Source organism: Pocillopora damicornis, chromosome 13 (genome assembly GCF_964200805.1).
Source record: "Pocillopora damicornis chromosome 13, jaPocDami1.2, whole genome shotgun sequence".
Lineage (NCBI taxonomy): Eukaryota > Metazoa > Cnidaria > Anthozoa > Scleractinia > Pocilloporidae > Pocillopora > Pocillopora damicornis.
Genome location: NC_142682.1, coordinates 159060 through 186720, shown reverse-complemented (window position 1 = coordinate 186720; position 27661 = coordinate 159060). Strand labels below are relative to the sequence as shown.

General features: G+C 38.1%; 2 protein-coding genes and 1 long non-coding RNA gene across 4 annotated transcripts; 2 read left to right on the top strand and 1 right to left on the bottom strand.

Annotated features, from left to right (window-relative positions):
* The first annotated feature begins 935 nt into the window (after window positions 1-935).
* On the top strand, window positions 936-17106 carry LOC113676806 (histone lysine acetyltransferase CREBBP). 2 transcript variants are annotated; one of them, XM_089192705.1, is made up of 28 exons: window positions 936-1262; window positions 1394-1562; window positions 1689-2461; window positions 3904-4117; window positions 4840-4950; window positions 5145-5237; window positions 5521-5608; window positions 5741-5824; window positions 6005-6128; window positions 6303-6417; window positions 6497-7032; window positions 7393-7594; window positions 8283-8401; window positions 8602-8688; window positions 9278-9361; window positions 9503-9571; window positions 9707-9795; window positions 10703-10783; window positions 10990-11046; window positions 11179-11256; window positions 11538-11605; window positions 11729-11873; window positions 12049-12306; window positions 12619-12784; window positions 12987-13160; window positions 13454-13621; window positions 13831-14100; window positions 14418-17106. In XM_089192705.1, the coding sequence occupies exons 2-28, from the start codon at window positions 1484-1486 to the stop codon at window positions 16653-16655; spliced, it is 6570 nt and encodes a 2189-aa protein (XP_089048831.1). In that variant the 5' UTR covers window positions 936-1262; window positions 1394-1483; the 3' UTR covers window positions 16656-17106. The 2 variants fall into 2 exon arrangements, with proteins under 2 accessions (XP_089048831.1, XP_027049317.2); XM_027193516.2 differs by having other exon boundaries at window positions 986-1262; window positions 3901-4117.
* Window positions 17107-17592: 486 nt separating this feature from the next.
* LOC113676825 (uncharacterized) lies at window positions 17593-21513 on the top strand. The gene is made up of 3 exons (XR_003446744.2): window positions 17593-17691; window positions 19112-19410; window positions 20420-21513. It is a non-coding gene; the product is annotated as an uncharacterized LOC113676825 (long non-coding RNA).
* LOC113676823 (uncharacterized) lies at window positions 21140-27608 on the bottom strand. Its single transcript, XM_027193542.2, has 6 exons — window positions 27373-27608; window positions 24952-26842; window positions 23960-24124; window positions 23414-23570; window positions 22717-22861; window positions 21140-22354 (listed from the first exon to the last, which is right to left on the bottom strand). Exons 2-6 carry the CDS (start codon window positions 25306-25308, stop codon window positions 22306-22308), a joined length of 873 nt encoding a protein of 290 aa, XP_027049343.2. The 5' UTR covers window positions 25309-26842; window positions 27373-27608; the 3' UTR covers window positions 21140-22305.
* Window positions 27609-27661: the final 53 nt, after the last annotated feature.

Genomic DNA, 27661 nt, shown 5'->3' with positions numbered 1-27661 from the left:
CACGACAGTCGTCATATTTGGAACATGTAAATAGAATGTAATTCAACAACAGTATTTGAATCCATAAAGTTGTAGAAAACTTTGGAAAAGAGACGAAAAACCGTTAGTTTTGAAATATGGTTTTAAGGAACATTTGGAAGGAATTAAGATATAAATTTGCCGGAAGTCACATTAACATAGTCCAAATCCCATATCTCTCAAGAAATTCGTTGATCGAACGGTAAGGGACGTATTGTAGTCTCGTCTTTATACCCGCTATTGTGTCTCAGTTGAACTCTTTAAATATTAATGAACCGTGATTTCGTGACCTTCAGTCAGAGCTGCTTAGATCGCTCAACGAGTAAGATGAACACACTACATCCTTTACGAATATATACATGGAAGATCAGGCGCTATGCACTTTTTCTTTTTTCATTCTGATGGTACCTTCAATACCGGCTTTCGGGTTCACGCTGATAAAATTCGTTCAAGCGGAAGCGCTTCGCGTTCTATCGAAGTGATTGCGTGCTCAATAAATATCGATCACAGATTTAATTGTAAGGTCGTTTTAGTGAAAATTTTTATTCGTGCCATTATAGGAAAGATAATCGCGTATTGTTTTGAAATCCCAAAAGCCGACATGCAAGTAAGTAAATTGACATGTAACCATCCCGTCAAGGAAAGTTTGGTCACATTACTCTGGAAAGTATAAGCCGCTTTCTTTTTTTCAAGAAAATAATTCACGCTTTCATAAATTTGTCAAATAGGGTAAACAACTTTTAGAAAATTTTATGAAGTACGCCCTCTTTTCTGACATCTAGTTTCAAATATTTTTTTCCCCTCACAAGCGAGAAAAAATGCTCTTACTTCCAGTGAGTGGGATTGAAGAGTGATGCAACTCCTTCCGGTTGCGTGCTTCACTGTGTGCGAAGGACACCGAAGCGAGGTTATCTATTGTTTTCTTCGGTTCCAGGCTCCAAGATGATTGTCATAAATTAAAATTAATGGCGATTAACGACCGCAATGCATGATGGTGGGGCTGGGCCCCCCCGCGCTGTTGAGCCATCGCTTGTTGCGCTTCACGGCATTGACACAGGGAACTTTTCGGAACGCTATTTTACTTCAAGTTTTCATTACTAGTTGAAGCTTTACGACAGGAAAAATCAGATTCATCTGGAGGAGAGGAGATAATTCGTTCATCGAAGGACACTTACAAAGGATCTTAAAGCCGTCTTATACTGTTTTGTTCGGTTCGTTGTCATAATGCTGTGAGAACGACAATGGTAAGCGGCCATGATTTTGTTTTTACTTCTGCGTTAATTTTGTTGTAGTACGGCTCGTTGTGACTTCATTCCATCGGAGATATTCTTTTCCTTAGTCAGATAAGTAATCTACTGATTGAATTTATTTTCAGGGGACGAAGGCGCTTCGCCGTTTTAAAGGCGATGACTATGTATGATCAACAAGTCGTTTTCGTGTAGTGGGTTTTTGTATTGTAGTAGTAATGGCCGAGCAACTGGTAGACGGACCACCGAACAAGCGACCGAAAATAGGAGCCCCAGACACACCAACCGACAATGCTGGTAAATATAATGTCAACTGATTTTTTTCCTGTGTTTGTGAGCGTTTTAAGTTTGCAGTTGTAGTGAGTTCTCCAGGTCTATGTTCCGTTCCTTTAACTTATTTAAATTACCGTCTTCCCTTTAAAGAGTTCAATTGGAAGTTTATGGAAGACCTGGATGCCAGTTTACCCGATGAACTTGGTGGACCCGCAATGATTCCTAATTCTGATGGTCTAACTAATGGTGAAACAACAGCTGATGTTTCAAGTGCTACCTCGAGTTTGCAGCAAATTCTTCAATCGAATGTTCCCCTGTCAAGTGGCGCGAGCTCTACGCTCAACACCAGTGCCATCTCTTCGACAGTTAGCGTATCTAGTCCTGATAGTCCATCGTTGACTACTTTAACATCGGTTAAAAGTCCGGCAGTGAACAATTCTTTGTCGTCTCCTCCTCAAATGCCGGTCAGTACGAGTGGGACTCCTACTCCTGCAACACCGCTCACTTCATCCAATGACCTCCATCTTGGAAGTGTTGGTTTGAGTCCTGCCCCGTCATCGTCTCTGCCGATGTCAACAGTGAACTCGGCATTGCAGAGTAAGGTGGCGAGGGATGCAAGACTGCAAGTTGCAGCCCAGTATGGTAATAATTCGCTCGATATGAACATGCTTGCCAACAACAACGCTTTGATGGGATCTATGAATGGGCCTAGCTCAGCGACTCAATCGATCGCTTTGAATACAGTGGCGCACGAAATCGGAGCGACATTTTCTCGAACTACTAATATGAACGCGAGTAATTCCGGGAGCAATCCCTTTCAAAATCCGTTACCTCAGCTGCAACAAGAACAGTTGGCGAATAATTTCGTGAGTCATTCTGGTATGAACGGAAGCCCAGATCAATCCAGAGTATCTTTAGGCCAAGTAAGTACTGAGTTTTTCGTAGTCATATGTAAACGTAGTGGCTGGCTTCTGCATTGATATTTCGTGGCTGTCAAACGGTAGATGTCCTTTTCCTTACTGCTAAATCCAATGTCATCTTGAATTTAGTTTTCTCCTTCTTTAGTTCGAGCTGTATTCGTGAAAATGAAAAGGCATTACACTAAAACTAGACGGAAAATGAAAAATATTGTCGATCTTTGGCTATTGCAGTGATTTTCCCTGTTGTTTTGTTGATGAGCCATTCCTGAACATCACTGAACTCTCCATGTCGTGGTATTTTAATCAGGGTAACTTATCCTGACAGCTTCTCGTATTGTCTAACCTTGCTTCACCTTTGTATGTTTTTTTTGTGGATGGAAAATACGTTATGCGTTTTATTTTCCGAAATTTGTTGGTGCGGTTATTAGCTGTATTTTTATCGTATTTGGCTTACAGTTAATTTTTTGGTTATTATTATGGTATATTGCAGCGTACAGCGTCTTCTTTGAAGCTGCTTTAAACGTTGGGAGTGAAAGGAACACAGTTTAAGTCGTTGTATTGCACAAATCTACATCAGTTTATTCAGCTTTGATAAGATTTTTAATTTGTTACATTTTGAAATTTTGGCCTAATTTTTGATCTTGTAACTTCAAATAGTATGAACTTTTGTAGTTTATTTTTGTTTCAGCTACCTGTCTTGTTTACCCTATAAATCTTTTACTATTTGTTCTGTCAGTTTGAGTTAATAAAATAGAGATAGTTTTCTCTTTTAACTGCTTCATAGTATACAACCTGTCTGAATGATAGACTGACCTCATGCAGGAATATGATGTCTACTTAGTATTCTTATTGTTTGGTTATTATTGTAACAAATGTCTGGGAAAGTTATATTATGAGTTAACAAATGGCAATTAACTGCCCAATCAAAATCAATACATGGAAAATTTATTGTAAAGTGAGTGGACTGAAACCATGGAAATGTCTTGTGTACTCAACATGCACAAAGTTATAAGGAAAATCTTTTACGAGATTAAGTGCTGCTTTCTGCTTGTAAAGTCTTTGGTTATTCTCAGGAGGCTAAGGAACTGACAGGATAACCCTAAGTGAAGCTATATTAGAAGTTGTAAGGTTATTGTGATCACTTGAAATGCGTTAAGTTGTCTGTAAAAGTTTACATCTAGTGGTTATTACTTGAGTTCAAGTTTCCCATTAAATATTTGATTTTGTAACTGAGGCTGTCTTTTTGCAGAATTATTAATCACAATTATTACACTCTTTCCAACATTTGCCAACCTAATCGTAATAATTTTTTCTCACTATTTTCATTAGAATAATGTCTTAGACATTGGTCATAACATTGTAAACTACTTAGCTTTGTGATGACAATGTTTACTTTATTGATGTTTTTAATCAATTGCTATACACTTTTCTTTTCTTTCCAGCAGGCATCAGGATTAGCTCAGCCTCCAACAGCAGACCCTGAAAAACGAAGATTAATACAACAACAACTAGTACTTCTGCTTCATGCACACAAATGCCAACGTCGAGAGCAACAGGCCCAAAATGGAGCTGTGAAACCCTGCAACTTACCTCACTGTCGAACTATGAAGAATGTCTTGAACCACATGACAACATGTACTGCTGGAAAAACATGTCAAGGTTTGGGAAAACCTTTGAGTGATGTGACAAACTTAAACTATTACGATTTTTTTTAAATTTTAGGACTATAAATATATCTTAAGGAAACATTTTTTGAACATTGAATAGTGTAAGTTCAAGTTCTGAAATTTGTGAGCATGTTCTAGCCTGTAAATAACAGTTGGTCCTTAGAAAAATGTCTGGTGAATTTCAGGTTTTACTATGAAACAGCTTTGCTTGGTTGGGCACTATGACCATGGGTTTCTGATGGCAGAAAATATTATTAATTTTGGAAAAGTTATGTCAAATCATGAGAGAATTAAGCTTTTGATCAATTGTATAATTCTGGTTATGACTCTTTGGAGGCTGTAAAGTGTGTTATGTGAAATGGAACTATAGAACCATGTGAATTCAAGACATATAAGTTCTATCCACGGTCTCTGGTTATAAGAGCTAACCAAGCAGGCTAAAACTGGAAAAGTCTACTTTGTTTGTATTCCCCATGCTACAGAGGTAATAGTTACAGAAGGAAACTATGGGAAAAATTAGAGTGGTTGCCTGAAAGGCTGGATAATTCTGCATTAAATTAAAATTCAGCTGACTGATTTCAAGTTAGTCTGTTTCACCATATGAGTACCAAATTTATTTTAACCATGTGAGCAAATGACCTGTCTTGTGACACGAATTTTGTGTAGGCTTGTATATATCAAGTTGTTGTGCCTGATCTCATGTTTATGTTTCAGTTGCCCATTGTGCTTCTTCAAGACAAATTATTTCACACTGGAAAAACTGCATGAGACGGGACTGCCCAGTCTGCCTCCCTTTGAAGCATGCATCAGATAACAGAAATCGAGGTATTAGACAGTTAATTAATTTTATTCACTTCATTGCCATTTATTCCATTAATGGATGTCATCTCTAATTTACGTGCAAAGTCTTTCATGTTAATTCTTTATTTTTTCCTTTATCAAGTTTATGTTAGTATCTCTCAAAATTTAAGGTGTGTTGCTGTAACCAGTAGTTTCTTTTTTTTTCCCTTTCTTCAAAGTTCAAGGAAGTGTCCAAGGTATTGAAAGGGCATATGAAGCTCTTGGTATTACTTTAGCAACAAATGGAGAACCACGGTTACAGCCATATACTGGTAAGGAAAGGCTTCAAAGTTGTTTTCCTTTCTATCCTGGTGATTGTGATGGTTCTGTGTTTTAAGCAAGTGCTGTTTTAACATTGTAGCTATTTGATTATGTAAAGTCCTTTTTACAAGGGGGAATTTCATTGTGTGTATTGTAGAAATTGAAGGAACTTTTCATCCCTCAACAAAAAAATGGAGGAATGACATGTACATGTATCTGATGTTACAACCAAAATTGCTTATATTTTTATCAAAGGAGAGTGACCAGGAAAACCTTAATATAATTTATTTATAGCAAATACAAATCTCCTGAGATCAGATCCCTCAATGCAATTGACAGCGGATAACAGATCATTTGGTGAAACATCAGCCACAGCAACAAGGTAAGAGTTATCAGAGTTGAATGTAGCAGTAAGTTTGTTTTGCTTGATTTGATCTGTGTTCAGTAATCTTTCGTCCACAAAATTTTAATCATCTGTATTGAAAAAAGCAATGTCTGTCAATTCTCTCTTTAGCACAACAGCAAGTGGTAATCGGGGTCCTAAAGAGTGGCATCAGCATGTTACGCCAGATCTCAGGAATCATCTTGTACACAAACTGTAAGTCATGTATCCTAATTGAGTTTAAGCAATCAACTTCTCAAGCTCTGTTGATTATTCAATTTATATCAAGTTTTTCGAGAGAGTTTAAGCATAAAGAATCTAACTGTTGAAGTTAACATTTGATGGTTAAGGAAGATGCATCTGAGTAAAGTTCTGGGCTGAAATTTTGTATTGCAGGGTCACTGCCATCTTTCCAACTCCAGTGCATGATCCAGCTGCTCTTAGAGATCGGAGAATGGGGAACCTTGTTTCATATGCAAGGAAAGTAGAGGGTGATATGTATGACACGGCAAATAGCAGAGTAAGTTGTGAGCTGAAGTTGTTCGATTTTGTACTGGATGCTTTTTCCTTTAGATTTGTTCTTTTCTCATCTTCATCATGTTATTTCACCCAACAATTTCTTTTAACAAACTGTTAGAAAGGATGGAGAGAAATGCTTAATCAACATTCTTGTTACACTTGATGTATCTTGTAGGAGGAATATTACCACTTATTAGCAGAGAAAATATACAAGATTCAAAAAGAGCTGGAAGAGAAACGACAAAGAAGAATAACTCAGCAAATGAGAGGAGGCATGACTCCATCACAACGTAAGTGAGCTGTGAAGGGTTTACTGTACATTATGATTTCTCAACTTAAGAAACTAAATATTTTTGTTTGCCCTTTCAGTTGCATTTCCTCAACTAAATGGAGACCTTGGAGTTCCCCAAATTCCCTCAGTTGCAGCAGCTGCTGCACAGGCACAGGCTGCGGCAGTGGCAGCTGTACATCAAAAGTTTGATGCACTTGGACAATCTCAAAACTCTTCTCCCCAAGCTCCACCCATGACATCGCCACCTCTACAAGGCACTTTGTCACCTCATCTTCAAATAGCAAGTCAAGTTTCTGCTACACAACAAGCACAAACATCACAGCAGTCCACAGTCCCACTTTCAAAACAACAAGTTAAAAATCAGATGTCTCCATCAGGGCAAATGATGACTACTAATCAGTCACAGGGAAAAAATCCACCTCGTGAAAGTGGGAAAAACTTGGTAGTTACAACTCAAGCTCAGTCACCTGTATCTCAAGCTGGTGCTGGAAGTTCTAGTGGATATAGTTCTGCAACAGACAATGGATTATGTGCTCCAAATGCTCAGTCTCAGATGGTTAAAGTAAAGACAGAGCCTGCATCTCCGCCGGCTGCAAATTCACAGATGGGAAAGGTAGTATTTTTCTTATTCCTGCCAAAAAAAACCTTCAGGAAAACACGAGACTGTAAAGCAATCCTTTAACCATGACTGTTATGCCATTAGGGTATTATATATTTTGATGTTTTCCCATATGAAGTTCAAGTTCAGTTTTCTTATTTGGTCTTTAAAAAGTAATCTTTGATTTTGTGAGATAGAAGAAGACAGTGAAACAAATTAAAGTACAACATATAGAGACAAGGATAGCATGATCAGAAATGTTTAAGTTTCCCTGCACACCAATGCTTCTGTCCATATTCTATCCAATCAACATGCCTTATCAAGGATCTTAAAATAAAATTGGACAAAAATGACATTGTTTTACTGTAATTTCAGCATCAAGATATCACCCCAAGCTCTGCAACTTCAACCTCAGTTCCCCAAAAAGGTTCTTCTACACCTCAAATAAAGCAAGAGCCCCAACAAGGAGGGTCGACATGTTCAACTCAGTCTATACCAACTCCTGGAAACTCCTCATTATCCACATCATCCTCATCAATACCTGCCCCTGGAACAACAAGATACCCCCTTAAGAAAGGTTATAATCTTGTGTCACCTTCCTTGAGTATTCTATCTTGTTACAGTGTTTGTCAATTTATATAACAACTTTACTGAAGAAGAAAAAACTTCCTATGGCTTATCCCAGTGAACAATTGAACTCCTATTTCAAGCTCTTCCTCCCAAAATTTCATAATTAAAAAAAGTCAATTTTTTTTAAATCTACAACCGAGTCTCTCAGCTATAAAAATGGTTTGGATATTAGGGGGGTTGATGATGAACTAAACAAAGCATTATGTATTTGATCAAAAGAGAGAATTTACTAGGAGTTAAGTGACCTCCTCAGAGTCTCATTTCTGTTACAAACAATTCACGAAAGAAAAAAAAATATATTGTTCCAATTGCCTATATATCTACATCAGAAATAAGTTAAGTGAAGGTTAGTTCCTAAGTAAAGCTTGAAAAGCTTTTTTCAATGGCACATGTAGCTTGTTGATTTCCTGGTGTCTGAGAACTTATGATTTTAAGGCTCTGAAGCAGATTCACCTGGGACAAGTTTGGATAATAGTTAAGGAGACTTAAGAATTCTCTCAAAGATGTTAAGTAGGTTAATTTAGAAATTTATATTAATCTCAGGTGTCTGTAAATGAAAAGGTTGTCCTTTGAGCTTTGGATTGTGGAAAAGGTCTGTTGGCTAATTTCTCTTTTTTGAATTGCTTCTCTTTCAGTTTTCCTCCCAGAGGAGTTACGGATTGCACTTATGCCCACTTTAGAGAAGTTGTATAAACAGGAGCCAGACTCTCTTCCATTCAGACAGCCTGTGGACCCAAAACTGTTGGGTTGTTTGGTTAGTTTATGACAGTTTGTTTGATTTCTTGTTCTAGTTTCAGTTGTTCAGTTAAAGTGGAAAGTTGAAGCTTCTTGATTTGTACTTTCAGTGATGATTACTTTTTAGGGTTAGGGTTATCTTTGAATAAGGGTTTGAAAGAAATGGTTGTTATAGTCAAAAAGCTTTCTTGTAATCAAATTTTTTGTTTGTATTTTCAGGATTACTTTGAAATAGTGAGAAATCCCATGGACCTCTCTACAATTAAACGAAAACTGGATGCTGGGCAGTACAATAACCCCTGGGAGGTTTGTATGGGTTTAAATGATCAACTTGTTTTTATAGCAGAATGCACCTGGGACAAGGGACAGGTGCCCACCTGATAAGAGCTGTTTTCTGAGTAGATGTTGGGTTGGCATCTATGTCAAACAACTAATAATTTTAAAAAAAACTTCTCATTTTTCTTGTTGGGAATTGATGGGGGTTGTTATTTCAAAGAGCCGGACGACATATGAAGAAAACATAATCAACTTCTTTGTGACATTTTGTGTTTAATTCACACAAGTACTGGACATGGATTTAATTGCTACTAGCAGTCACAAAGTGGAGTACAATGAGTGCATTTCATGTTGTGAGTGCTTAAGGTGACCTCTGATTGAAAGTTAAAAGCAAGTGTAGGAACCCAGGAAAAGTCTCTCCTCCTGGCAGAGAGAGGTCTTCTCTCTGTTTTTGTCCCCTGAATGAAGGTGTTGTATGATGAAGGTTTCGCCAAAGAATAGGTTCCATGGAACAAGATGTTCATGATGTATTTTGGAACACTGCATTAGATCTAATCTTCTAAGAGCAATCACTAATATGTTGTTTCACTGATCAGTGTCTTTACTTTGTCTTCTGCAGTACTGTGATGATGTCTGGTTGATGTTTGATAATGCTTGGTTGTATAACAGAAAAACTTCAAGAGTGTATAAATATTGTACAAAGGTAAATGTACAAGCTTTTGTTTGCCAGTGATGTACTATTTCAGTTTGAAGAGTCTGTCTCGTGATTTGGTACTCTTTTGGATCAGTAAATATTCTAATCTTGTTGTTTGGGTGTTTGCTTACCTTGGAATTGTTTACTTAGTTGTCAGAAGTTTTTGAACAAGAAATTGATCCTGTTATGGAAAAGCTAGGATATTGCTGTGGAAGAAAGGTAAATACTTTGAACAATGGATGACAGGTGCAGCAGGACAACTTACTTTAACTTGATTCCCTTGATTAGTCGTTCTTCTCTCTGTTTACTTGTCCTTCTCTCCATTAATCTTTTCCTTTATTATCCCTTTTCCAGTATATATTTCACCCACAAGTTCTGTGTTGTTATGGAAAGCATTTGTGTACAATTCCACGGGACGCTACCTACTGGACATATCAAAATCGGTAAGGTAGCTTACTTTAATGACAAACTTCACTTTGATTGTGAGAATGAGAATATTGTTCCACACTAACATCTCTTGTCATCATATTAAGTACCTTTTTCAATTTAAAAAAATATTGGCTGTACATCTTCTCTGATATGACATTTAAATTTAAAGCGGGTATTTAAGGGAACCTATGGCACTGAGCACAGCTTATGATCAGATTTTGGGTCAAAAAGGTACTAAAAGCATATTTACTCACATCATTATTGTCTTAGGACTTGCTCTTGAATTTAGAATTCATGTACTTATACCTTAGCCAAAGTGTCTGCATAGCAGAAGATATGTCATGAATTTAAGAAAATATACAACATTTTTTAAAAACATGTTTTGACAGTTCTTCTCTCATTGTCAGTTCTGATTTATACCAAGTACAACGTTGAATTTAAAGTGTATAACAAAATGCTCATTGGATGAAACAATTAATAGAAACAACACAGTGTATGCAATTACAAGGAAAGTTTTCAATTAACATGCTAAAGTTGATGATTAAGTGTAGGTTGCTTCCATTGAATGTGGATAGCTTCTTTGATTTAGAGTTGGAGTGTTGTGGAAGCATGAAGTAAGATGCTAAAACACTCATCAAAACATAGAGTACAACACTGTGGAGAATTTTGTAAATGTCTGAAAATGTGAGAGTTTTTATCACTGACCAAGAGCTCTTACAGATGTGTGGATAAATGCTGATAGGTTTCACTGACATAGCAGGCAGTAGAGTCAGCACATAAAACTTGTGAACCACACATGTACAGAGCCCATGTGTGAGCCCCTTCAACTCAAAAATGTTACATTCTAACTGTAATCAACCCTGATTTGTTAAGGGGATTGTTGAGCCAAGATATCATTGTTGTGATATTTTTTTTTTACAGCTTCCACTACTGCGAACGATGCTTTGATGAGATTCCAGGTGAAGCTGTCAACCTTGGGGATGACCCTACACTGATGCAAAGGTTGGATGTTGGTTGTCTTACCTTGTTACATATGGTGGAATTAAAACAATTTTGTTGAACTTCTTCCAACCTTCTCAAAGTGACAGTGCAGGAGGTGTATTTTAAAGGGTCATGATTCTTTATCTGTTCGGTTTGAAAACAGCAAACACATTATCAGCTGTTATACTTACTACAATTTTAAATGACCTTTGTTTTCTGTGTTACAGCACGGTGCCCAAAGGCAATTTCTCAAAAACCAAGAATGATCACCTCGACATGGAGCCGTAAGTACCCTGATTGTTAGCTGTGGTATTTACTTTATTTCCCAGGAAATTTTATGCTAGCTAACTGGTTTTTCTCAAATGGCATGACGTTTGATGCAAGTTTATGAACTAAGGTGAATCTTTGTTATGTAGATTTGTTGATTGCATTGACTGTGGCAGAAAGGTTCATCAGATCTGTGTTCGCCACCATGAGTTTATTTGGCCAAATGGGTAAGCATAAATGTGTTTGAATCCTGTCAGATCGTAATTGTTTCTACATTATCAGTCCAATTTTAAGATAAATTAGGATGAAGACCAAACAATATTTGGCTTGAGATGTCATCACTATCTCTCACATATATATATCCTAACTAATAGCTGTAAGAGCATATTTTCATCCTTCCCAAGAATATTCTTTCAACCCACTGGTAGTCCTTGGCTTTAGTGATGCCTCAGTTGACATCATGTATGACAAAGTTTGATGTCTTATATGTTAACTATTAATTTTCCAGTTATCAATGTGATGCATGTTTGCTGAAGAGAGGTATGAAGAGGAAGGAAAACAGGTTCACTGCAAAAAGTAAGTTTGTTGTAAAGTACCCCTGTTTGTCACATGTGGTTAAGGTTTTAGCTTTTAGTTGGAGTGTCAGTTATCATTTGGCAAAACTGAAGTCTGTTTCTTCCTAATTATTTTCTTCTTTAGAGCTCCCCACAACTAGACTTGGTGATTTGATTGAAAAGAGAGTTAACAACTTCTTATTGAAAGAAAACTATCCAGGAAATGTGACAATTCGAGTTGTGTCATCAGTTGACAAACAGGTGGAAGTAAAGCCAGGAATGAGAGCAAGGTTTGTAATATTGATTAACGATTATGTACTTGTTTGTAGTATTTGTGATGTCTTCACAGGGAAATCTTATTAATATGTGAGCTTTACAGTTTGGAATCATAGATGTCATAACAGCCATCAAGAAGACATGATTTTTTGTGATCTCTAACTATTATCTTTTTATTGGTTTTGATAGATATGATGAAGGTAGTTTTCCTGGGTCATTTCCATACCGTGCTAAAGCCATGTTTGCCTTTGAAGAGATTGATGGTGTGGATGTTTGCTTCTTTGGCATGCATGTGCAAGAGTATGGCTCTGAGTGTGCATTGCCAAACACACGACGTGTGTACATCTCATACTTGGACAGTGTTCACTTCTTTCAGCCACGGCACCTGCGCACATCTGTCTACCATGAGATCCTCATTGGTTACCTAGAACATGTGGGACACCTAGGGTATAGTGCATTGTATTTCGATTATAGTAGTTCATATTTTGCAGAAATAAATAATTATGTAGATTTTGAGTGAAGTTAAGGGATAACCCATTTGTGTTTGCAAACTGTAAGGCAACTTCAGTTTCACCAGTTGTAATATTTTCATCTAAACTCTATTAAGACTTAGGGTTGTTGAGATAGTATTGAGGAAAACTGTTTGCAGGTAGATAGTTGGTAAGTAGTCAGATTTTTTTAACCAAAGGAGTTGTCATAGTTCAATTGAATCTGTAAAAAAAAAAAAAAAAAGTTTTGACAGTAAGTTTAATTTTTTAGGTATCAGATTGCACATATATGGGCATGTCCACCCAGTGAAGGGGATGACTACATTTTTCACTGCCACCCTGTTGAACAGAAGATTCCCAAACACAAGCGACTGGTTGATTGGTACAAAAAGATGCTCGACAAAGCCATCAGAGACCGTGTTGTCATTGAGTACAAGGTAATAAAAAGACTTACTTTGCAGTAACCTTTTGATAGACAGACAGGGGGACAACAGGCAGTTTGGGAAAATTTCCTTTTAACCTAGCTGTTGAATTAGAAAATAGAAACATCTTTCCAATTCTCTGGTGAACAATTTCTTCACTACACATTGGATTCCCAAACACCTACATTAATCATGAAATATATTATCCCTGTAACAGGACATATTAAAGCAAGCCACTGATGATAACTTGACAACAGCAAAAGAGTTGCCCTACTTTGATGGAGACTTTTGGCCAAACGCATTGGAAGACAGCATCAAAGAGCTTGATCAGGAGGAGGAAGAGAGAAAGACGGCAGCCGCAGCTGCTGCTGCTGACACGGCTGGCAATGAGGTACTTCCTGGTTTAATTTGTTTAACTTGCTGGCAGCTCTATAATGACTGAAGTCTTTTAACTGTTTGTTGTAGAGTAATGCATTACAATTTAAATACCCCAACGACAATAATTGTCGTTGGGGTATTTAAATAATTATTATTCTCTAGTCTTGCGCGATAATTTGTTTGTTGAGGCAAAAGGTAATTTTCATTCCTCGTTATGATTTAGGTAAGTGAGAGAGGGGAGATTTACCTTTTACAGCCAAACTAACCAAATCACACTTTTTGCATTTCAAAAAAAAAAACTTTTAGGGAACTCCGGGCAGCAAGAATAAAGGGAACAACAAGCGAAGTAACAACAAGAAAGGAACCAAGAGTAAAGCAAGTAATCGTAAGAACCCAAAGAAAACTAATGGTCCTGTCATGGGTCTGTGTGACTTGTCACAGAGATTGTACAACACCATGGAGAAGCACAGAGAGGTAACATAAACCATCGTGTGTTTTTATTTTATTATTATTTCAATTCATATTTAGCACCTACCACCTCCCTGTCAAACTTTAATCCGGATTCCTACGGCCCCCTCTTATTCTTGAAATTATTCCAGTAATCCTGTCTCCAAGCGTCTTTTGTCAAAAACGGGACACTTTAAGCAAGTTGTAATTCATTTAAAACGTTATCCTCTTCACAGGTATTTTTTGTCATCCGACTGAATGGTCGTAAGACTCCGGAAACAAGTGACCCCGACCAGCTGATGAACTGTGACATCATGGATGGCCGAGATGCCTTTTTGACGCTGGCCCGTGAGAAGCACTACGAATTTTCGTCATTGCGCCGTGCAATTTTTTCCACTATGGCCATGCTGGTTGAACTTCACAATCAGGGAGGGGATCGATTTGTTTACACTTGCAACATTTGTAAGAGGCCTGTGGAAACCAGATATCACTGCAATGAATGCGAGGTACACAAAGTGATAATTTCCCTAGTATTGTTTTGCTATTAAGAGCGGAAGTAACTTACCCCCATCTTCTTTGATCAGAGACGGCTAAAAGTTGTCATTCAGTCCACATGTGCTCATTGCAAATTCAGTATCATACGGTACAGGTTACTGATATGGTATTTCCTCATGCAGATCATTAGAAAATGACTTTACATTTCACCAGTTTGAGAGAAGCTGGTCTTAGTTTGGAAAGGATGTTTTATCTAGCATGATTCCTCGCTACACTTTTCATTCGTTAGCAAAGCCCTAACAATATTTACTTTATTATTTTTTTGTAGGATTACGATCTGTGCCTACCTTGCTACACCGATAAAGGACATGAACACAAAATGGAGAAGCTGGGATTCGACCTGGATATAGATCAACAACAAGGGCAAGGTGACGACAAGGAACGACCGCAACTCAGTGCGCAGGAAGAACGGCGATTGAAGATACAGCGCTGTATACAGAGCCTGGTACATGCCACTCACTGCAGAGAGCTGAATTGCCAACTGACAAGTTGTGCTAAGATGAAGCGTGTTGTGGAGCATACGAAGACGTGCAAGCGCAAAACTGGTGGAGGATGTCGCATTTGTCAAGAGCTCATTCATTTGTGTTGTTATCATGCAAAGCACTGCATAGAGAGAGAATGTGTGGTACCATTCTGCCGACACATAAAACTAAAGCTTAGACAACAACAAACACAGCAAAGATTTGCACAATCCCAGACTCTTCGCAGGCGAGTGGCTGCGATGCAGCGACAGGGAATGCAGCATCCACCTCCCATGCCAAGCCAGACAATGCAACAAGGCATTACCAGCCCTGGAACTATGGGACAGTCTCATTCAGCTTTGCAACCTCCCCAGCAGCAGCCCCCTCCTTACCAACCACCTGTCATGCCTCAGAAACCTGTTATTAGTGGCCCTCCTCCGCGTGCAGTTGAGGCAGCACAAAAAATTGCGCAAGTTGCTACAATGCAAGCTGTGAGTAACAGTGTGCAGATTGGTATACAGGGTCGCAATGTTCCACATCCTCAGCAAGTATTCCAACAGCAGCAGCCTCCTAATATGACATCTCCATCTGGACCAATGGCACCACCAACTATGATGAGACCGCAGAACCCTGCTCTGATGCAGCAAGGTATAGGGCAGGGCCTTCAACCGGCCATAAACATACCTCAACCTATGCAACAATCAATAGGTCAGTCAATGCAACCTTCATCCGGAGCACCTGTCCAACCAAACACTCCTACGTTAGAGTGGTACGCCAAACATCATCAACAACAGCAACAACAACAGCAGCAGATGAACCACCCCAACGCCATGATGCCAGGTGGACAACAACAGTATCCTCAAATGCCAGGACAGCAAGGGATGGCCTCAGTTGGATCTCAACAGAACCGACCCAACATGGGTGTGCCTGCTTCTCTACAGCAGCTGTTGAATACGCTGAGGGGTCCAACTACTCCCCAGCAGCAGGCTAAAGTACTAAGCATCCTTAAACAACATCCACAACTTATGGCGGCATTCTTAAAACAACGGCAACAGCAACAACAACAGCATCAGCAGCAACAACAGCAGCAGCAACAAGGTATACCTCCAGGAATGCAGCAAGGGATGCAGCAAGGAATCCAACAAGGAATGCAGCAAGGAATGTCACAAGGCTTGCAACAAACTATGCAACCTAATATGCAACAAAATATGCCGCACAACTTACAAGCTGGCATTCAGCAACAAACAATTCAGCAAAATATGGCTCAAGGAATGGCCAGTATGCAGCAAAACTTGCAACAAGGGATGCAAAATCCAATGCCACAAGGAATACATCAAGGTATGCCAAATGCTGTACCACAGAATATGCAGCATTCCATGCAGAACCCCATGCAACAAATGCCAGTTGCTTCACAGCCCAGTGTTAGTCAACAGCAGTTTTTAAGAATGTTTCAACAGCAACAACAGCAACATATTCAACAGCAACAACAACAGCAGCAGCAGCAGCAGCAGAACATGTTTCAACAACCTCAACTGCCTCCTTTCTCGCAAATGAACGCATTGAGGAGAGGCCAAGTGCAAAATCAGTTGACTAATTCACAGGCAGGTATGATGCATCCGCACAATGGTCAACCACAGGCGTCGTTGTCGCAACACTTCCAGACTAAACAGACGCCATTTGCGGCGCATTTAATGTCTCCACAGTCAGCGAACCCAATGTCACCGCAGCAAGGTATTCATCCCTCTCAGTCACCGCGACCAGTCATGTCTCCGCAACCTCATCCGACAGGGGCATCACCACGGCAACAGCCCACCATGTCCCCACATCCACAGCAGTCTACTCTAACGTCTCCACGGCCTGCGCCCTCGCCGCATCAGGCCGCCACATCCCAGATGGATAACCAACTTTTAGACAAACCGCTGTTAAGCGCTCGAATGTCATTTCCCCCGCTTCAGACTTCCACGGATCCAGACCTGTCAATTGGTCAGGAAGATTCACCACTCACGCCACAAGATCAGTTGACCAAGTATGTCGAAAATTTATAATAAAAGAAAGAAAACCAACAAACCCGTTGGGAAAAAAAAGAGAAAAGAATTTTAAAGTAAGGAAAGAGAAGAGATGAAATGTACTTTATGGAGCAAACTTTATACGTAGTTTTATCGCAGTGAGAATCGAGATGACGAAATTTTCTACCATTCGTACCATTATTATATAATTAATTTGTATAGCTGTTAAGCTGATAAATATCAGCTTATAGGGGCTCGATCCCTTGACCAAAGTCAGAGAGATAGAGCACTCCAAGGAATTTTAGTTTTAGAGTTTTTTGAACGTCTTCAGTCAAGAGGCACTGTATAAAGCGCACATTCTTACAATGCATATATATTTGTTCAAACGTACTTGTGTACCAATAAATGTGTGCACTTTTCACAACGTTTGTGTGCTTATTAGCTTCTTAAAATTTGTAAATAAAATTAAAGCCTTTATTTCGAAAACAAACGATTTGTTTTGTCTACTGTCGTATTGTCGAGCTCAGACGGTCCAGTTTATTGCCATGGAGTTGATGTGTACACAGGTCCAACAAAATAAGCCCCCAGTTGCACGTCGTTGGAATAACGAAGATTTAGGTTAAAGTGAAAGCAATAGCTGTGAATTTACTTCGACATAGAAATTGATTTTGGAAAGCGTGTCTGGCTTAAACTTTTAAAACATTGTTGATAACTTAAAAGTGCAGAATTTTTCTTCCAGGCACACACCGCAAAAATGGCACTTACCTGGGCCTCTAGCGATCGCTACTACTTGTGCTAATTTACCGTTAATACCGAAACTTTTTTTTTTTTTTTTTTTTTTTTAATGACAAGCAAACATCGAGCCATACGGGATTCAGTCAGTATATCCCTTAAGGGATAGATACTAAGGGACTTGAGTGTGGGGTACTGGGAGCTAGCCTGTCACAGGCACTTAGTCGGAGAGGATCAGTGAACTAGTTTGGAAAAAAATCACCCGCTCTTCTTCATTTTCCTGTGCCAGTGTTTTCTTGGGGGTGCGAGTCTGTGTGTGTGTTCAGTTGGTACAGGATAGCCTGTAAGTTAAACGATATGATACCATACTCTCATATCAGAGCGCTGAAGTAAATTGTTTTATTCAAAAACTCTATGGTGAAAGATCAAAACAAAAAATAATCAGACCGACTTAACCCAATTTCTTCCGCTTAAAATCTGTAATCAGAGAGAGATGAATATCTTGTAGGGAGAGGCCGAGTGAGAATCAAAGTGCTCTGTGAGCAAACTCGTGAATTGACACATGATTTTTGAGATTATGTTTAATGTTATCTGGTTTAGGGAATTTTGTGGTTGATTGTCATCTAGAGTACGAACAGTAGTTCAGTGTTCGCTAATGTAGCAAAGAAACAAAGTAACGTTGGGACAAGAAGGCATTAGAATTGAAATGATCATGCTATTACATTTAACAAGGTGGATGATGTCATGTGTTTTAAACGTCTATCATTTTTGTTTCTGGTTCAAAAGAAAAGGTTGGAAGTAAATGTGGGTGAAAACTGAAATTTACTGTCTTTCGTTGTAAATATTAGAAAATCAAGGCAATACTGTCTTAATGAAAACGTTAACGATTCCCTCTTTATCAAATGAGACAAACGGGAACGAGTTTTGAGTGATATAACTAAGCCAAGCCTGCCACCGTCATTTTAGATCTCCGCCTGGGTAGATTTAAGTCACGTGCTAGGCAACGTATAATCAATAACAAGATAGAATTTCATTTCAGGCCTATTTATCAATTTTGTGGTGTGTAACTTTCGCATTTTAGTACGTTGTATATATGTTAAATCTTCAAATTGTCTTGAAACTTACGAGAAAATTGTTCTTTAAAAATTCACTGAAAATCGGTAGCTAAAATTGTTTGTCTAAGTGTTATTTGATTTTCGTGTTAACTTGTTATTTAGTCAGTCGCCGGCATCTTCTGTTGCTTCACACAGGAAAAACACACGCGACGAAACGTAATGATCAATTTTGTCCTCAATCTCACGCTATAACAGAAAAAGCTTTTGAACATCTGTAATCTCCGAGCGCCTCGCAGTAAGTGATATTTTCAATGAATCTTCGGATTGTTTTCAAGTTCAAGGATTGTAAATTACAATTTTATGAAAAACGAAGGTTGTTGTTATTTCAGTGTGAATCCTTGAATGCTTGCCAGTCGCTGGCGCCGCTTGTTGAAACTAAAACGAAAAAAAAAACTCTTTTAAGATTATCATTGGCTTTTTTTTCACCCCACCACTATTCTTAGCAACAAAGGTCGCCATTTCGTCTGTTTATTGCTCGCCAAAAACTATCAAATGTACTCAAAAGCCTGAAATCTAAAAAAAGTTTACAGGAATCGACCAATCGAGCGAGCGAGCGAGCGAGCGAGCGAATGCTATTCCCCACATCGTATCTATAACTCGCTCTTGCGCATGCGCGCAATTCACGAGTTAAAAATGAATATCTTGCAGGGAGAGCCGAGTGAGAAAAAGGGGACACTGGGGCGAAGATGACTATTTGTTCACTGTAAGTGACGTAGTTACGCGGAAATCGCGTGGTAGGTTTGCGTAGATCTGCGAAAGTTGTCGTGTTCCTTTCCACCTCTTTCTCGTCGATAGCACTGGTTGGTGTTCATTAATTATGTTCCGTCTACCTGGAGTTGATGGATCACCTGATAGGGCTGCTGTGGAGGCAGAAAAGAGGAAAGCTAAACAAAATGTTTCGTTCACAATGAAAGTCTTTGTAGCCTACGTGGCGTTTTTACGCTTAGGTGAGAACTTTACTGTGAGCTATAGTACCCTTGAGTTTAAATGTGTGATAATCAGAGATAAAGCGATATAATTACGACATCTTGCTGTCTTGTTCGTTTGCAGAACTATTCATGTAATACTTCCTCAGAAGAGTCTTTCACTGCCTAGAGTGAGGAGAAATCTCCTCCTCCATTACAGCTATGCGTTCACTAAAAGTTATTGACAGTTACACTAAATCTAAATCCCATCTAAAGAGGAGAACTTTTAAATAAACAACTAGGGGCTATCACAGTCATCTGATCATTAGAATTGATTGAAAGTTCCACTAAATTTGAATCCCATCTAAAGAGGAGATCTTTCATACAATCAACTTGTTTGCTATCAGAGTCATACGATCATTGAAATTGATTGCCAGTTTCACCAAATCTCAAATTTAATCTGGGAAGGAACATTTTCTCACGAGCAAGAGATTAGGTGAACCTGGTTTGTAATTGCTTCCAATTTCCAACAATCAACGAATTCTTTCTTGACATTTTAGTTATTCCAGGTTGAATCTAATCCTGGTTTAAATGTATGTTGCCACTGACATCTCTAGAGCAGGACTAGTACTATTCTGGTATAAAAAATTTTTGGCTAAGGTGAATTTTTTTCCTTTTTAAGGTATGGCTAGTCTGTCATCTCATTTGGGTCTAATTTTATTTAGAAGCATTACTAACTTAATTTTTTAGGTATGATTTCTGCATAGCTCCATGCTTTATTATGCTCACACTTCTGGGATGAAAAAACCAATGGGAAAAACCATAGATTTTCTTTGGGACTACAGCTTTGTTTTAGAATAGTATAGGGCTGTGCGGAAATTATATTGATGTTATTGAGGGCCATAGCATCATCAGTTTCATTACTGTTGTGTAGTTAAAAGGCTACTATATTGTATTGTATTGAGGATGAGAGAAATTTATCACATGGGAAGGAAAGGTTTAGCTCTCTTAAAATTCCATCATAAAAGTAATTTTTGTTGTTCTTTTATAGCTCCTTATGCATACAAAGCCTTTGCTGGATAGTTCCGGTGGCTTGAGGGAACCCTGTGGTTCATGAATCATGTTTGTTTCTATGTTGTGGATGTGGTTTTCTAAACAACGATCTTCATTATGTTTGGCACTCTGCTTTGTCTATGCATCATTTCTTTAAGAACATCTGATTCCAATCCAGTGGTGAAATCTTGAAGACAGTGCAGAATTAAAGTATGGTTCAAGAAAATGGATGTTCATCAGCTAAATGACTGCATAGTGTGGTTTTCAAGAACTCAAACCTGTAAACCTCGTACATCATGGATGAGTTGTGAAAACTATTTTACTGTTTTGTTCATTAGGGAATAGCTAATTTGTGTTTTTAGGGAGTCAAATTTTTTTAGCAATATCATTGTGTCTGTGGAGGTGGGTGGTCTGATAAAACATTGTTAGATCAGATCACTCTTATGTTAAATACTTGTTGACTCTTATGACCTGCAGTACTTAACCCTTTAACTCCCAAGATTTCATGACTAATTCTCCTCACTGTCTGCCATACAACTTATGTGATGCTAGTTGGAGAATTTAGAATTGGATCAACCAGTAGTTGCCCAATTGATATTTTTTTTATTTTCATTCTTGTCTGCTTGATATCATACTGATAATGTAAGGAGAAATTCTGTCTTGGTCACTAGGGGGACTTAAAGGGTTAAACAGAAAACAAAATTCGAAAGGAGATGAATCATGGTAAAAAGATTGTTGTTTATTATTTACTAAACAGATTTCAAAGATTTTGTCCAACCATGATTGGTTTTATAAATGTACACACAAGTATTTCAAAGACATTTTATATAACTTAGCACATACTAAATAACTGTAAATTAGAGTGCATGCCTTGCTGAAACATTTATTTGCTATTCTACTAAGTTTTTTAAAAGCAGCAGACTAAAAGCAATAAAAAAGTTATGAATAGAATTGAAAAGTTTAAAAGAAAAGAAGTCTTTGTCTTAGCAATAACCATGGATTGAATGTTACAAGATTGTAAAGATGAATCTCACCACTCCATAACTCTTACAAAAAGCATTATATTCAATAAAATGAGGCTACCTTTTAAAATTTTTTCTTTTAATGTGTTTTGTTTTTTGTTATGGTTTTTCTTAATTGAAGCCCTCTTTACCCTGAAGTTTTTATGAAAGGTTGTGAAAACTATTGGTTGTACTAGTAATTTATTTATCATCTTAAGATATTAAACTACCAACCATGTTACTTTCTATTACAATGATGGCTGCTTCATATACAGTCACAGAAAATATTCTTCTTACAATATTATGGAATTGTTTGGATGGAGGGATTGATCGAAGTGATAAAGATTAGGTCACTGGACTGGACTGGAAAAGGCATTCACAATTGACTTCTCTTCAAGTGGTTTTACTCTCATGATAGTTATTTTTGTTCTTTCAAAAGATGCTAGTAAACTTGATGGTTGAGAAAATAAGAAGGCAGGTTTTCAAACTTTTAAACACTTCTGCTTTGACCTAATTTCCTCAAGTAGTAAAATATACAGCAAAAAACTGCAGTCTTCTATTATCAAAGGTATTTTATGCTTAACATACTCTAACACTACCAAATATTTGTCACCAGGCAAAGTTATTTTTTCCCTTAAGAACAGGACAAGATCTTAAAGGGAGAGAAGTTGCAAATGACGGTCACTACTCTTGTACAAATATGGCTCCTCTAGATAAAGTTAAAAGGTACAATGCCTTTTAAATTTTGTTTCTACGCCTTGCAGCCTCTTCTCTCTGATCTGAATACTGTTAATGAGAAGGCAAAGTTGTCTACTGTAAGCTGGAGGGGAACTGTCAAGGCAATCATTGGTCAATGTATTCTTACTCTGCTTCTTATTGATCATTAGGTGCGTGACTGGAGGAAAGCAACACGAGCCTCATCATCTTCATCTCTAAAATGAAATTGAGGGAGAGTTAGTGCTGTTTAAATTGACTTTCTTATTGCTAGTTTTGTGTTGATAATATGTGCATTTTTTAAATCTTGTATTTGACTGCTGAATTTTTATTTTCATGTAGAATATTTCCATTGAAGTTTGATGGTTATAAAACCAGATGCCATCAGGAAGGGAACATACAGTAGTAGTGATAAAAGTATTTATGATAGAACTAGCATGCCACTGAAAAAGAAGTCATAGTCTCTTTTTAAAACTTGAAACTAATGGAAGTTTAGTTACTGTAGCAGGAGTTGAGACATTTTTTTCTAATTTTTAAAGGAAGAATCAATATATGTTCTCAACAATGAAACAAAACTTACTCTTTGTAGAAATTCATTTTGACTTTCTTTCCATGGAAATCTCTACTTCCCTTTCTAAAGCAGCAGTAAACTGCTCCAATAATAACAAATGTGAGAATTCCAGATACTGCTAACACAACAGAAATCCAGTGCTTCTCCACTTGATCTAAATTCAGAAAGTTATGCAAAGTTTTTAGATTTTAGTCTCAGATTCCCTTTGCATGTTATTCTCAATAGTATTTTTATTTCAATACTTGTGGCATATGTACTGGACTCCTTGATAAAAGATCCAGGCTAGAGATCTGGCTGGGTCATCGCGTTGTGTTCTTTGGCAGGATTCTTTACTTTCCTGTTGTCTCTCACCACCCAAGAGTTAAAATTGATACCAATGAACTGTTAGGGAAACCTGAGCAAATTCTAGGGAGGGGACCCTTAGAGCAATAACCGTTATTGCATCATGATACAGGAAACAGTATAACCTACACCAATGTGGGGCATTTGGCTCAAGTGCTGACTTAGGTTAGCTAATCATTGCAATGAATCATGCATCTCTGAGAGTGATGTTAACAGTGTGAGATCCTCACACCAGCTTCCATCCTTATAGTATTTAGTAAAATGCAGTTTCTTTAATTTTTCTGAACTTTTCCTGAACTTTTGTCATCCTCACTCAAGTTGTCTTCATTCCCAACATTTTTAAATAGTGCAACATATTCAGTACCTTTCCAAAATGATTTGCCATTATCTTTATTCCTGCTATTTTTCATGATGATAACCTCCTTAACTTTCAGAGTGTCGTCAATGTTGGTGACGTTGGAAAGGTCTGTTAGATAAGCATCTGAATTTCCATATGCCCCAAACATCCACAAGGGCTGCTCCTGACAGAAAATTATATACCTCTTTGTTATTTTACATTACATCGTTCCCTTGGACCCAAAGGCCGTCCACATAACTCCACTCACAGTTTGGTTAGTAATCTAGTCAACAAACTTGAGGAGTTCAAGAAAATATTTAAACATTTGCCGAGGAAATTCGTTGATATCAGACTCAAAGTGAAATGAACTAGCTGCTACAATGGTGCAGACTACACTCCTTCTAATAGTTGAACCAGTTCTCTAAGAAAAGAGAAGAAGTGATGATAACAGGGAAGAATACAGTACAAGTTCACAGGTTAGAGGCTAAATGGCAGACACACTAAAGAGAGCCCCTTTCTTGGGGCCTTTTTGTGTGATAACGTTTCTGAAAAAATTTAAGAAAACTAACTTACAGTGATGGGCACATCTTGAGGGTCGCCAGTCTCCAGTTTCCTTGTAATTTTGAGAACCAATCCTCTTGATTTGTTTGTAGTTGTTTGATCCAATGTCACTTGATAATCCAGAGTAGAATTTTCATCCTTCTCCAATTCACCAGGTTTTTCCATTGTATTCGCGTCCTGAAAAATACAAGTATGTGTCTTTCTTGGTAAGAGTTTGAATCAGGTACCACTGGAGAAGATGTGACTAGCTCTAACCTCTATGGCCTAATTTAAGGCGATGAGAATAAAGGGGTATTTTCCTGTGAAATTCAAGAGCCGGTTGTAACACAAACCGCAGTATTACGCAAGCAGTGAGCCATACACATACTCTCTAGGAGGGTTGTTTTCATTAAATGAATGTCTTTCTACTGCTAGCTTTCGGCCCTTATTACACTGTTCACAAAAAGAATTGTTTAGATAAAAGATTCAGAAAATTCAAGATAGTTTAGAACGAGGTTTTGTTAAACAACTGCCAAACTCTGGTCGGCCCTAACCTGAACCGGCCCTAAGAGTTTGGTAGGGGGCTACAACTCTCTGCAGTATTTAGGCGTCCGGTCAGGGGATCAGCAATGTAATCCCTTGATTTATAACTATCTTAATGATAATCATTCTACATAGATCCTCTCTTTTGACTGGAAACAAAGCATAGTACGTAAGGACAAAAAGTTCCGAGTGGATTAATGTTTTCTCTGAATTATTTTATCTGCGCTTCTTGCCGAATCGAGAGAAGTACAGAAACTGTTCAGTTTTGCGTCTGCCTGAGTCACAATGGAATGTACCCGTTAAATTTAAAATGCAAAAATCTTATTTTTAGGCTGAATTATCCTTATCCCTCCAGAAACCCAAATAGCTTGTGCTTTTGATTTCGTCCAATTGAAAGAGCAAGGTATAGATAAGTTAACCTTCCTAATTGGATCCAGTGGGCGTGATATTAGAAAGTCGTTTATAACAAGTAGGCATCATACCACTGTGGTCCTCTCCTTTGGTGCAGAGGTCGGCCAAGTGATCACAAAATCTCCGCGAGAATCTTTTATGCTTCCCGGCTTACTTTTGGCCGCAGATTGATTTTTCGGCACATCCATAAATCCTAGCAAAACCCAACCTTTATCGTCGACCATAACGTTGATTTTGAACTCCACGCTAGATGCCTTTTCATTAATGCGCCATTCAACGACATAATTGTCGCTTAAGTTGACTTTGTCGGCCAAAGCGTCGATTTTTCCTCCTCGGTTTTCATGCGACGCACTAACAACAAGGAAGAGGCAAAGCAAATTTGCAATCAAGCCCATTGTTTTCATCGAGTATTCCGAGGTTGTGTACATTATACGGCTTCAACTGGATTTCTTGGAAGTTCTGCGCCGGCAGCAGTGAAACACAAAGCAGATTTTCGATTCGAGGGAAAAGAATATGCGTATGTAATAAATTTTAATCACTTGAGTGAGCGCTGTACTCGGTCCAGTGATGATCAGTTGTATTCTTGTGTGCACCTAAGAGGTTCTTTGCTGCAGGTTCAGCTGCGTTAATACTCCGTTGTTACGTTCTCTTTCTCTTTCGTCGAGGATATCCGTGCCCAACGGGTTCAGTTTAGTCCATTCCACGCGGTTTCCAAGAGCTCAATTTTTTGGTCAGGCATGAAAAAATTCAATAAGGGAATGAGTGTTATCCACGTAACCCTTTGCGATGCAAATCAATCAGTTTGCTTAATTTGAATACAATTATTATTCATACTCTTCAAAACAAAGAGGACAATGCAAGGTTTATAGTGCGATGTTTTCGCTTTCCACGCAAGAGATTTTCACCGTTTGAACTGAAAGAAAAACTTCTTGATTTCAATTTGATTGAGGAGCATATTTCAGACGATAATGACCTGGTAGAATGCACGTGGTACCATGTGTTTTTCCGTGTCTTTAATCAGTAACGCAACATTTAAGTGGTATTATTCCGTGGGTTTCCCAGTCGCTCATGCCTATTACGTAAGCCAACTCTTAGATACCATTCGCGTCTTTTTATGCCAGTCTCAACAGAACTCATGCGTGAAAGGAATCGACAAATAGATTGATAATAAATGGCAAAATATTAAGAAGAATAAGAGAATTAATGTATTAGTTTACGGTTTTGCGTTACAAGACCAAACAATGGCTGCGAAGCAGACAAATGGAAAGATTATTGAATGAATGAAAATATACAAACAAATAATAGATACTTAGATACACAAAACAGGAGCACATTTGATATTTTCCCTCTATGATTGGTTTTTTTTTTCAGACCTGTTCAACCAAAATGTCAGGGAAAGTTGGCAAGGGGGGAGGGGAGGGATGGGGATAAGAGAAAAGTAAAATAACATTTCAATATATTAATTCCCTGCCGTGAATAAGTTTTCCTCCGTGCAGAAAAAAACCAAATCAGTAATGACCTCTAATTTATTAAGAAATCTACGCTTCCCACAACTTAAGACAATCCTCAGACTACATGTGCATGCTCGTTTACGGGAATGGCGGGAACACCACAAGCTAGCTGCTAGTTAGTAACTTGCGATTGGATGGATTCAGCAGGTGTCTTCGACGGAGTTTTGCATTTATTACTTTCTTAGAATTATTCCGGGGTAATTTGAATTTTTTCTGCGTGAAGAAAACTATAGATGGGTGTGCAAATGTTCGTGCCAACTCATTTCCAGCAGCCAGAATTTTTACTTCCCTACACCGAACATTAAGAGTCCTGATACAGAAATTAGCCACTAGAACTGAGTAAAGTCCAACTGTTACCATTCAATCCGAGTGTGTTTCAACGACAAGGATCCGTCAAAAATGCCTTCATGTAGTCACACTGAGGTAATTTCCGTTTTTGTTCTCGCCAGTTCTGGAAGAAATTGCACCATTTCATTGTGGTAATAAGTGGAGCGTAACCTAAGTAGCCTGAGTATGAGCAGCCGGTTTACATGTTGCAGTCATGAGCAGATTGCTCTCTGAAGAATAGCAGGCAATCTTAGACCTGTAGGGTGCATAAAAGTGGCTTCCAAGGCCAAAACAAAGTAACTTTTATCTTTTTACTGGAAAATAAGGAATCATCCATAAGAAACATAATCATTTGTTGCCTTGTAAGTTTAGCTACTATACTAATCTGATTAGTTCTGCTTTCATTTTATTTGAGTATCCGGAATAATAATGGTCGTATTGCAACCGGTGCAGACTTTGAGTTTGCCGCTAGTCTGTTGGGTCTGCGTCATTTTGTCAGTTTTGGTAGAAAATGATGATGCTTAAAATAGCTCATAATGAAGAGCCAATGGGGCTCGTGCTTTGATCGAAGGTTTGTGTTATCAAGTTACTGAAAAATAGTAGCTTAAAGCACAAACATGTCTTTATGGAAAGGTCGAGAAAAATCATCCTTACCTCAGGCTACTCTAGGCTTTCCTGCACACTCTGATTTCCTATTGAAACAGGCAGGATGTTTCCTGTTTGGTTTCTTGAGAAGATAACTTTTTTAATAGATTATATCTTTTTTGACGTCAAATGTTTTCTTTCTTGTAATACGCTGATGTACTCAGACTCTAAACAAAATGACAAAATTTGCTGAAATTTGTTGTCAGGTTCGCCCACGTTTATAGAACTCTTGAAGAAAATCAGATGCTTGACAAAATTAATTCAATTATTTTTATCTCCAATGATCAATTTTGATTGG